The sequence below is a fragment of the Serinus canaria genome, chromosome 3 (assembly GCF_022539315.1).
Source record: "Serinus canaria isolate serCan28SL12 chromosome 3, serCan2020, whole genome shotgun sequence".
Classification (NCBI taxonomy): Eukaryota; Metazoa; Chordata; class Aves; order Passeriformes; family Fringillidae; genus Serinus; species Serinus canaria.
The window spans coordinates 89,722,130-89,734,857 of NC_066316.1; the positions used below are offsets into that span (position 1 = coordinate 89,722,130).

General features: G+C 42.4%; 1 protein-coding gene across 1 annotated transcript; it reads left to right on the forward strand.

Annotated features, from left to right (window-relative positions):
* The first annotated feature begins 7,130 nt into the window (after nt 1-7,130).
* On the forward strand, nt 7,131-10,779 carry KLHL31 (kelch like family member 31). The gene is made up of 2 exons (XM_030236238.1): nt 7,131-8,302; nt 10,047-10,779. Exons 1-2 carry the CDS (start codon nt 7,131-7,133, stop codon nt 10,777-10,779), a joined length of 1,905 nt encoding a protein of 634 aa, XP_030092098.1.
* The last annotated feature ends 1,949 nt before the right edge of the window (nt 10,780-12,728 follow it).

Sequence of the window (12,728 nt, forward strand, 5' to 3'; positions counted from 1 at the left end):
GGCACCGCCGCCGCTCCGCCCTTTCTCCGCCTCGGCCTCGGCACTGCGGCCGGGCCTCCTGCGTCAGCCCCTGGCGTTCTTGTAGCCGCGCCCTCTCCGCCATTGGTCGTTTATCCCGGCCGGGCTGGTTGTTCGCTGCCCAGTAACAGAGCGGACGGTGTGCTTTCCTCTGCCCTGCCGGGCTCCGTTTGAACCCACAGTGCGGTAGTGAGCCAGCACAGCGTAGCTGGGGCGATCCCGTGCAGAGGGTCCGGGAGCGGCCGGCCCAGGGAACGCCACGGCGCTGTGTCCCTGCCGGGGCGGGCCCGTGCCAGCCTCGGGAGCAGCCCCGAGTGCCGCGTGCAGCAGGTGGGACATGGACAGTGTCACTTGCTGGTGCACATCTGCCCTGTTACCTGCAGCAGTCCCGAGGCCCGTGGCATCCCTGTGCGTGGCAGCGAGGCTGCCCTGTGGAAGGGTGCCTTGTGTTGGGGTAGCGAGGCCGAGCCGTGAAGCCGCGACTGGCTCCCGCAGGCAGCCCACGGCTGTCCTGACTCGGGCTGAAGGGGATATCCTTTTCATTAGGTCCTGCTTTTTTTTTCTGCTTTTTTTTCTTTTTTTTCGGGCCTGAGCACTTCTAGGCCCCGCAACTTTCAGCAGGGCTCTCCCATGGATTACCTAGAAACGCTCCGACAAGGCATTAGTCTTTGCTCTGCCTGAACTGTGCATCTGAAGTGAGATCTCTGGAGCTTGCGGGGACTGAGCATGTGCTTGTAAGACTCCCAAGATGAAGGAGTCCCTCCTAAAAAAATGTGTGTTTGCAGATTTCCCGTGAACTTACTATAGACGTAATGAAAGCAGGTACACAGAACACCTTTCACTCCCTAAAGTGGCGTGTGAGTGAAGTGTTAAAAAAAAAAAAGTGCATCCAGTCTCAACTGCAACAGAATTTTAAGTAGGCAAAAGTCTGGTAATTGCACGTTAGGATTGCTGCTCTTGCAAAATAGATCTTATTACAGCTTGGCACACTTTATAGCAAATACATCAGTAGAGAAACTAAAATAACTGATAGGGCATTACAGTAGGTAGAGCACTTTGGTTGAAAATGAAAAAAAAAAAAACCCAAGTCCCTGATGCAGACTCTGTCTCCAGTTACCATATTCATGTTTTTATTTTACAGAAATAATTAACTCATCTTCACAGAATATAGAGACCTTATCTTCTCTACCTTAAAATAGGCCATTCACAAATAGTCACTCTTAAGTTTTCTGGCCCAAATAGTATGACGGTATTTGTACAGAGTGATATTTATGCAGAAGAAATCTTCAGAAAAATTCAGCGTACACCAGCATTATGATTAAAGTTGTTATTGTGTAGGGAAGTTGAGGGTCAGATTGTAATACGAATTGTATGGAATTCCCCTATGTTGTTTGAAAGCTTAATTATCAAACTACTGGACTCCCTGGGATGAGGAAGATCTTCTTGCTGCCCAGTTATTTTGAAAAATAATTATTTCAGGACAGCGAAGACAATATTTAAAATCTAAATAGAACAAGAAAAATATTTTTAGCCCAGACCTAACTGAAGCATTTTTGGTATTGCTTGTCAGAACTGTCAAGAAGAAAGAATTCCAACTTTACTCAGTCCTTCAAAACTGCAGCCAGTGCTGATTATTACAAGAATTTGTTTGTTTAGCATTGATGCATGACTCCTCTTAGGAAGAAGTGAGCTTGACACACACACAAATATTGCTCCAAAAATTGCTCTGACACTACATGCTCAAGGGGTGTATTGTACCATCAGCTCTGCTGAAGGCTTGCAAACTCTCTTCTGACCTTTAAGGACCTCCCTATGCCCTACTTCCAGTTCTTAGTGAGTTTCCAAGGAAAGATTGAAACCAGAAAGAGGAATAGGCTTTGTTTGAGCTCAGGAGAAGAGCCTGGTAGAATTTCAGGGGATGAATCAATGAGGCTTGACTGGCAAAACTAGGTGAGGAAGTAGGAGGAAATGATCAAGTCCAGGGAGGTCTGAGTGACCCACTGGGGCTGGGTGCTTTGCTAAACACAGTAACTTGGAGCTACCTCTCCAACCCCTGTGCCTTTGTTCCTAACAATGTTGTTTTTACATTAATTCAGCAGCTTAAAACCCCCCACATTTCTTTTCCATCTTTTTTTAAAAAGACTGGAGTTCCCACTGATATTCAGTATGCTTTCACAGTTATCTTCTGTCTGCATAAGGAATTTCACCCTTCCTAAAGGCATTACTGGTGTGATTACCCAATACATTCAGATTAGTGCATTTGAAAATCCACCTGTATCCCGTGGGGATCCACAGGGAATGCAGAGATCCACCCACAGCCCGTGGGGGAGGTGCCCATGCTGGAGTGGGTGGATGCCTGAAGGAGGCTGTGATCCAGTGGGAGAGCCAAATGGAGAGGGAGAGCCCTTGCTTCCAGGCTGGAGCAGCCTGTCCTTGGAGGACTGCACCCCGTGGAAGAGTGACCCGTGCCACAGCAGTTTTTGGAGGACTGTGTGCTTATGGGAGGGACTCACATTGCAGCAGTTTTGGGAGGACTGCTGCTAATGAGACGAGAGCCATGGCAGAGAAGTTGATGGAGAACTGTCTCCCATGTGAAGCCACAGCCTCACAGGGGAAGGACTCCTCTCCCTGAGCAGCAGAAGAAAACCTCGGGTGATGAACTGCCCAAAATCCCCACACCCTGTCTTCCTGCACTGTCAGTGGGAAGGAGGGAGGGGCTGGGGGGGGGGGAACAGTGTTTTCTGGGCTTATTTTACTTCTCATTATCCTCCTCTGATTTTGTTAGTAATAAATTCACTTTGCAACTTAAGTTGAGCGTGGTTTGCCCTTGAAATACTTCTCCCAGTCCTTATCTCACTCATGAAACCTTTGTTATTTTTGTCTCCTCTGCCCAGCCATAGCAGGGGAGGATGAGTGAGCGACTCTTGTGGGTGCCTGTGTCAAACCACAACATAGTAGATGGAGACCCCCTTTTTACAGGAAATCACAAGGAAAAGGTGAAGGGGGATGGCTACAAATTACTCCTGAGGAGATTAAGATTTGACACAAGAGGAAAAATTTTCACAATGCGAATACGATCTCCCCAGGGAACTAAGTGCTGGATTCCCCATGGTTGGACACTTGTAAGATTTGTAAAATGGTGCTGGGCCATGAGGTCAAGACAATGCTTTTGCCAAGAATGTTTGAACTAGGTAATCCTTGGTATTCCTTCCAACCTGGTATTCCACTATTCTATGCAAATGAGGCTTTGTCCTTAGTTTTTTGTAGCTGTGGCCCTATTTTTCAAAAGGAAAGCTGGTTACCGTGTTGCTTTTAGGCGGGCTGAGCCTTATGTCCCTCTCATCCACTCTCATTTCACACATTTGACTGACTCTAATTTCCTATTCTGTTTTTTCATTCTTACCTAGTGATGCAGCTCCACCCACACAGTGATGCCCTTTTGTTCAAAATGACAAATGTTACTTTGCAGCGCTGTTTGTAAAAGCCCATCTGAGCCTGAAGGCAGCCATATAAATCTGTATGATTAAGCATTATACAAAGCACAGCCAAGAGAAAATCCTCCTGTTCTCAGACTTCCCCTTCCCCCAGTACTCTTCCCCTCCCATGCAGACACTTGCACTCTTTTTATCTCTCCCATGGGATGAAATTCTCCTGGGGTGTGGAGGTTTGGCTTTATATTATTCCTGAGGTTGCCTGGCAAGGATGAAGAGATAAATTATAACAGTGTATGGTATAAGCCTCAAGTCAGGATACACACATGAGAGACAGAAGATCAAAGTTCACATCTCTGAAAATATATCAGGATGTGAGACATAATCTTTGAAAGCTGAGGCAGGTCTTTATGGAAGCAGTGACCTAACTCCACAAAACAGAACATGACTGAATCCCCATCAGCTGGTCTCCTTTCCTCTGCCTGGATTTAAGCATGGAAAATCTAAGTGTAAAGTGCCAGAATTTCCATGGTGTTTTCTGTGGGTTATTTTAAGTCATAGAATAATAATAATAATCGTAGAATGGGTTTTGATGGGACCTTCAAAGTCCATGTTGTTCCAACCGCCCTGCCATGGGACGTCTTCTGCTAGACTAAATTTCTGTCCAACCTGGCCTTGAACACTTCTCCAGAAATGGAGCATCCACAGCTTCTCTGCACATCCCGTTCCAGTGCCTCACCACCCTCATCATAAAGTATCTTCCAGTCTAAACCTGTGCCCTTCCCTAATCATAGGGCTTTCACCCAGGCTCCCAGCTGGGAGCTAGAAAACCCAATGGTTCACCCTATTCTTACCTGAGGCAGTTATTACCTGCTGTAGTTATCTTCACCTTCCCCTCCCTTTCCTCCCATGTACCTGTGCATTTGCAGAATCCAGGCTTGTCCTCCTGATTTCCAGTGGCCAGGCAGCCCAGGGAAGCTGAGCTCCTGTGGCTGGGCAGAGGCAGGGAGCAAGGCATGGAGAGGAGGGGTCATTTTAAAGAGCACCCGAGCACAGGCTCCGGTCTCTCTTGCTCACTGTGACAGCAAAGTGCCTCACTGGAAAGCAGTGAGCTGGGACTTAAGTGGCCTCTGATCTTTCTCACTCTTTTTTCCCCACAATTCCTCTCTTTCTGTGTTTGCATTTACCAAGGAAGAGGCATTTTCACGGACAACTCTGGAACACATCTTTCTGAGGAGGGTAAGAAGTTTTTAACTTCTCACTTTGATAGTTTTAACTCCTCACTTTGGTAGTTTTTAGAAGGTGGCATTTTAAAGCAGGGGGAGGCTGGTTGGTATAATGCATTGTTTTGAGATCCCAAGTGTCCTCTGGCATGACTGGTTCTTAAGCTAAAATAAAGTAGGTGAAAGCAAACAATCATAGAAAACCAAATCACTCAGGGTTTTCAAAGTTCAGTAACTTGGTTTTATGATAGGATTGTTTGATTTGTTTCAGTAGGTTTGCATGTCCTGTCACTTACACTAGCTTGTACACTATGCTGGCTTGTGAATTTTCTGCTGATGAAAAAGCATTTCTCAGGAAAAAACTTTGGATAGTGAGCATTTTTGAACAGAGAGCTTTAAATGTTGTATTTAAATGAGCTCTGCAATGAGGCAATAAACATGTAGCAAAATAAACATGTAAGCATTAAGTGCTACATGTATTAAAAATTTTAAGTTACAAGTCTCTAAAAATACTTAGAACAACAGATAAGGCTGCCGAAAGAATATGCCCTTGCCAACTTTAAGATTGTGACTATTAATATGCAAAGCTATATCTGTGTGTGTAACATACAAACTTATCCAAGAGTTTTGTTTTGCTTCTTTTTCATGCCAACAAATATATGCGATGCTTGCAACATCATAGAGTTTTTGCAATGAAAGTTGTGTTAAACAGCCAAGTATACTAAAACACAAGCCATACCTTCAACTGAACCTGTCTTAAAATGGCAAGCTGCTGGGAGGTTGCTATTCTGGGAGGTGACTCTGATAGGTCTCAACAGATGCAGCCCTGGAATGCAGCCAGAGCGGGGGAGCCAGGCAGCAGCTGACCCCTGCACTGGCACACTGGCATATCAGGGATCACAGCTCGCGTCAGCACAGGCTGACACTGACACTCTGGGCACACATGGCCCTCTCCCTCGCCTGCGCTGCACATGGCCGTCACCCAGCAGCAGCAGCAGCAGCAGCAAAAAACTGCTGGTGCTCACAGGCAGCAACCATTCCTTTCTATAATTAAATTAACATTTCGTTACATGCTCTGTGCTTAAGGAAGAAATGATGTGCTGAGATTCTAGATTGAAATATTACTGAAGTTTTTTTATTTAATTATCTTCAATAAACCAGTAATTTGATTTATCATTAACATTTTTTCACATTCAAATTTTTATGACTGCAAGGATCACAAAGAAAATTAGCATGTGTAAATTGTTTTAAAACCAGTGGATATACTGGAGATAAATGCTATGTTTGAATCTATTTGAATGATCCCCACAATTCTGTTTAAATTGTGTTATTGAAGATCAGTGCTTTCCTTCAAGTATATTCGCACATACATATATTTGTTCAAAGTAACTCCTTTGTCTCACATCGCATCTGACTCTCATTTCATTGAGAGCTTGCCTAGAGCTGATATATATAATTTAAATATGTGTTCTAACATAACTGTGGGACTGATTCTTACCTTCCCATATGCAGAACTTGTTTAAAATAACACATCCTGATAGAGTTTGTGTGACATTTTTTCAAATAGAAGTTAGACATCTTCTCCCTAAATCTCCACAAAATCCTAAAAGTGGGATTACAGATTTCAAATCACTGATACTGAAAAGTGATCAAAGTATGCTATGAGCAGAAAGTATTTGCACATATGACACAGAAAATAGAACGCTATCAGCCTACAAAACCAAAAGTTAAAAAACCTGGAAGCAGTTTTGAGCAGGACCTAAATCTAAAATCAATAGGACATCATATTAAAATCCTCTTTCTCTTTATGTCTCATCTGGCTTTTGTTTCTTTAAGAATTTTTCCCAGTCTTAATATTTTCTGCTCAAGTTCTGAACTCACCTGTAAGTCCGTAGCTCTGGAGTAAGGATGAACAAAGTCAGGGCCCATATCTTTCCTATGCTTCAGGCTAATGAATTCAGGTCTAAAACCTGTCTGATTTAAATAAATATATAAATTTGTTATATAAAGTTAAATTCTAAATAAATATATAACTTCATCATATAACGTTAAACTCTATAAATGGGTTTGCAGAGTGTAGAATTTGGCAAACCCATTTAGAGAATGGATTTGCCGTTCTCTAATGGCAAACTCTGGCAAACCCATTTAGAGAATTTAACTCTCTGAATATGGTGATAATAGGGTTATTTATGATCTTGTTATTTAAAACAAAAAGGAATTACTGAATTACTTGTAGGTATGTTCTTCACTATTGGAGTATCGATTGTTATTAATAAGCAGCCATGCTGCAGCCTGGAACTTAGGAAGACAGATAATCCTGTGTCTTTTTGGTTTTGTGGCATTATACATATTGACAAGGGTTAGATTTGTTGCATAATCACTTAGCTATTAAATTTCACAACTGTGGTGTTTAATTTTATTTTTAGCAAGTGCTTGGCTGTAATATTTCATTGCAGTCATGGCCCCTAAGAAGAAGAATGTGAAAAAGAACAAAGCAGATATCAATGAGACAACTATCATTGTGGACGATGGCCCCCTCAGTAAACTAAATGGCTTGAATGGACTCTTGGAAGGAGGAAATGGTTTCAGCTGCATCTCATCTGAGGTTTCCGACCCATCATACTGTCCAAACCTCTTGGAAGGTCTAAGCAAAATGAGACAAGAAAATTTCCTTTGTGACTTGACTATCAGCACCAAAACCAAATCATTCAGTGTTCACAAGGTAGTGATGGCTTCAAGCAGTGAATACTTTCACAACATCTTAAAGAAAGATCCATCCACTCAAAGAGTAGACCTCAATGATGTGTCCCCAGTGGGTCTAGCTACTGTTATCACCTATGCTTACACTGGAAAACTTACTCTCTCACTTTACACAATAGGTAGTATTATTTCCACAGCAATTTATCTACAGATTCACACCCTTACAAAGATGTGCTGTGATTTTCTAGTCCAAGAAATCAGTGTTGAGAACTGTATGTACATTGCCAATATTGCAGAAACATATGGACTAAAAACAACCAAGGAAGCAGCGCACAAATTTATTAAAGACAACTTCATTGAATTTTCAGAAACTGATCAGTTCCTAAAACTTACTTTTGATCAGATTAATGAACTTCTTGCAGATGATGACTTACAGTTGCCTTCTGAAATTGTTGCATTCCAGATTGCAATAAAATGGCTGGAATTTGACCAAAAAAGAGTAAAGTTTGCTGCTAACCTCTTAAGTAACATCCGTTTTGGTACCATCTCAGCCCAAGACCTTGTCAATTATGTTCAAACTGTGCCAAGAATGATGCAAGATGCAGACTGCCATAAGCTCCTAGTGGATGCCATGAACTATCACTTGCTTCCCTATCACCAGAACACACTTCAGTCCAGAAGAACAAGGATTCGTGGAGGTTTCAGAGTCTTAGTTACTGTTGGGGGACGCCCTGCTTTAACAGAAAAGTCTCTTAGCAGAGACATCTTATACAGAGATCCTGAAAACGGATGGAAGAAGTTAAGTGAAATGCCTGCTAAAAGTTTTAATCAGTGTGTCACAGTGATGGATGGATTCCTCTATGTGGCTGGTGGGGAAGACCAGAATGATGCCAGGAACCAAGCCAAGCATGCAGTCAGCAATTTCTGCAGGTAACTGCTATTTCTTTAAAAGGATGTAGGTATCTATTCCACTGAAGGCAGGTAGGTAGACTAAGCTGGCTTGTGTCATGCAACATGAACTACTTGGATGAAGAGAAAGGGGACAATGTAGGGGAGGTATAGATGCTATTCTATATTAAACTTTGAATGAACAGAAATACACAACTGAAGTTATGCAAAAAATTTCACCATGGTTACACATGCACACTGAAAAGTGAAGGAAATATATAGGAAGTCATGGGGTGATCTAAGAAGATTTCTCAAATTTTCAAAAGCTTTTGATGCCTGACAGAAAATTTGGAAAAACACCTTTTAGATATTATAGCTTTCACTTTCTATTCACCATTCATCATATTTTCAACAGCTTTTGTATTGAATTTCATATCCTCTTTTTTAAAATTATTATTATTATAATCAGGAGTTTTAAAACAATGGTACCATTGCTTGAAGACTGTCTTTTATAGTGTAGCCCAAATAATACCTTGCTTCTAAAATTTTGCAGTTCCTATCTCTAGTTCTCCAAGACTGCACTGGTGGTAGCAAGGTCAGAAGAGTGCATACACTAACATGCAATGTCACATGGGCAGTAGTAGTTTTTAAATAGTTCAGCCTAAAGGCTGGCAGTGCACAGTAGCTTGAAGCAAAGGTTGGGGGTGGGAAAATTTTTATCTGCCTTTTATCTACTAACTGACTATGGACATGCCATGGCATTACACAGCCACAGTCCTACCAGTGCTTCCTTTTCTGCTCCCAGAAGGAACAGTCTGCTTCTCCTGAGGGCACCAGCCAGTACACAAAGTTAATGAACGAAGAACATTCTCTAAATGTATTTTATTGCGTAATCTACTTTTTCAGAAAAATATCTGCTCTCTTGACCTTCTGCCCTTAAGCTATGCCTCACATTGTCACAAGGGGTTGTGTCCTCAGTGCAGACCTTGGTTGCAGGGAGGAGGTGGGGGAATCCTCACTGTGCCCTTAACCTTGAGCATGTCAAGTCACATCAGTATGTCTGTGGACTTGCAGATGACAATGCTGAATGATAATTAGTGTTTACTTTCTCATAGTCTTTTTCTCATGTGGTTCTCTGGTCTGCTTAGCATGCAACAGAAGTGTGTGGGTCCACTAATGTACCTCACGTAGCATCTTCAGGAGTCATAATTTGCCATTTCCTATTTCAAAGTTGGTCATTTAAATGTCAAGGACAAAGAATGTTATTTTAGATAGCAATGGTGTTAGAAAGCACAGATGCTCTTTCTACATAGAATTTACTCCATGGGACTCATGAGGAAAGCATACTCACCATTTAGAAAGCACTAAGAGGATACAAGTATAAATCACAACCAAAAGTTTTTAAAAACTCTCTGAGTAAATTTAGACATCTTTGCTGTGGGTGTAAATTGCAAAAGAACTTCTAAAATTTCTATTGTATCTTGAAATAATCTCTTCCCGGTTTTCTAATGAGATTATTGTACAAAATCAAATTACAGAAGAATCAGATTTCCTTCTTTAAAATAATACCAGGTTTGATGATACAAAAATATTTTTTCTCCAGTCAAAAGCTAAATATATTTTGAAATTTAATCAGGAATACCAGTTTCATTACGCTGACCTTTAATAGGCTAAATAACTAACTAAAATTCTAGCAACTTTGCTCTTGCAGCAGTGGCATAGGAGTCCTGTATAATTTAGCAGAGCAGTAAGTAAGACTGCTACCTTCTTTTTTGAATCCTTTCAGATATGACCCTCGTTTCAATAGCTGGATTCACTTGGCAAGCATGAATCAGCGGCGCACCCACTTCAGCCTGAACGTGTTCAATGGCCTCCTCTTCGCAGTGGGAGGCCGCAACTCCGAGGGCTGCCTCTCCTCTGTCGAGTGCTACGTGCCTGCAACTAATCAGTGGCAGATGAAGGCCCCGCTGGAGGTGCCCCGGTGCTGCCATGCCAGCGCGGTGGTGGATGGCCAGATCCTGGTCACGGGAGGGTACATCAATAACGCTTACTCTCGCTCAGTGTGCATGTACGACCCCAGCAAAGATAGCTGGCAGGACAAGGCCAGCCTCAGCACCCCGAGGGGCTGGCACTGCGCAGTGTCCCTTCTGGAGAGGGTCTACGTCATGGGTGGGTCTCAGCTGGGGGGGCGAGCGGAACGGGTCGATGTTCTCCCTGTGGAGCGTTACAGCCCGTACACGGGCCAGTGGAATTACGTGGCGCCACTTCAAACCGGAGTTAGCACGGCTGGCGCCTCCACCCTCAACGGGAAAATTTACTTAGTGGGTGGCTGGAATGAAATAGAGAAAAAGTACAAGAAATGCATTCAGTGCTATAACCCAGATCTCAATGAATGGACAGAGGAAGATGAGCTGCCTGAGGCCACTGTGGGCGTATCTTGTTGTACTATATCCATGCCCAACACCAAGACGAGGGAGTCCAGGGCCAGCTCAGTCTCTTCCGTCCCAGTCAGTATCTAAAGACAGGTTTAACCAGCACTAAGTAAAAATGTTTACCAGCACGGCAATATAATTAACCCTTTAAGTAGAATTTTTGTGCTTATATAGAAAAAAAAATCATTGGCTTTGCAAATGTGCTTTATAACAGTGCAAACTGGCCAGTTTTCATGAACTTTAGTACAGGTGGCATTTAACATTTAACAACACATTAGGGATAAGATCAATTTTCTTAGCAGGAAAAGAGAGTTAACCCATAACCAGAGAATTTCATTCTCTTCCTGACTTTGCCACTGACTTACTATACTGTCTGTGGCAAATCATTTAATTTCTCTTTGCCACGGTTTCCTTACCTGTAAAATTGAGATAAACTTGCTTCAGAAGATTGTTATGAGGCTTTTTAATACTAATTTTTAAACACTTTCAGAACCCAAAATGAAAGTCAAATATGACTAGTAATAAATCTCAGTATAGATCAGAAATGTGCCATGTCATCATAGCATTGATCAGCTTTGTTTTTTTCTAAGCATTTTCTATTTTCACAAACAGAAGGGAAAAAAAGGCAAACCAAAAATACCACACATAGCATGTGCATACCTTTCTTTTTGGCGCAGTGGTATTCACACAAACTTCTCAAAGCATTTTCTTCTTCAGAAGGTAGGAAGAGTTCCTTATCTTCTGCCATGAAACTCTTGAATTCCTGTATCAAATGCTGTGACATGGCTTTCAAGATCTGAATCCATAAAATACTTTAGCTCCCATAAGCACTACGGGCCAGTCCCAAGGGACTTTGGGTGCCGGATGGCTCTCCTGACCTCTGTGTACACCAGGCAGCATCACCTCATCCTCCTCCTCATGCCAGGGAGACACCTCTCTCATTCCAGGTAGAAAAATCTAGAAGCTGAGTTCATGCCAGGAGACACCAAGGGCTAATGGCATCTGAACATGGGGAAGATGCACAGAGCAAACTCCCTTATATTACTCCAGCAAATAACCAGCGGAATGAGGAACAAAGATGGAATAAAGACTTGAGGATCTGCCCTTTAGAATTTTTGTGGAAAACAGGAAATCCAGGGAAAACTCCCTTAGTAGAAATAAAGAGATACCTTAACACCTTTCTTGCTAAGTGTAGGCACAACACCCAAAGTAACCTTCTCCTGGGCATACCATAATGCATCTCCTTCTGAGGCCTTCATTAGAGCCCTGTTTATGGACATTTCATTCATATTATTCCAAAGGCTAGACTAACACTATTTGTGTTGAAGTTTTCCCAGGAGTCTTCACTCAACTTAGTTTGCCTCCAAGAACTTTCTTCCTGATTTCAGCATGAGGTGAGGGAATTAAGCATGAAACCTAATCCTATTTCCATAGCCAAAGAGATATGCAGCCCATCATGTCCCGTGAAGATTTGATACCAAAGGACTGCTGTCAGCACAAAATGTCTACATCAGCATGAAATGTCTACATCCACCTTTTGGGGAGGAAAGAGGGAATACAAGGAATTAAAATTATTTATTATAACCAGAAGGGCACTCACCTTAACCTACTCACGGAGGCTTCACATTCAGTTTCCTCAGATTATCATTGACACCTCCAGGCTTCAGTGCCAATGAGAAGCCATGCTCTTAGCAACACTTATAAGGCAGACACATTTTTATCTCATTTGCAAAAAGGGAACACTATAAAATTGTCTGTCAGTGCAGATGTAGCGACTAGCATTTTCAGAACCCAAGCTCTTTGTAGCTTTGTTAAAGCTGCCTATTGAGGATCAGCATGAGCGTGACATGGTATTAGAGATGAAGTCATTCACTCTGTCAGTTGGGATTAAACTCCATGGTACTCAGTCCAGTTTTCCACTTCTAATTTAGAGTTCATTTTTGCATCCTGAATACACAATCTTAAGTTTCAAACTGTATTTTTGAGTGCTGTGTATTATTAGAATATACTGCCACCAATGACTTGTGGTCAGAGTA

Coding starts and splice junctions, on each gene's coding strand:
- KLHL31 (XM_030236238.1), top strand. CDS start 7,131: ATGGCCCCTAAGAAGAAGAATGTGAAAAAGAACAAAGCAGATATCAAT. Junction 8,303..10,046: donor GCAGTCAGCAATTTCTGCAG/GTAACTGCTATT, acceptor GAATCCTTTCAG/ATATGACCCTCGTTTCAATA.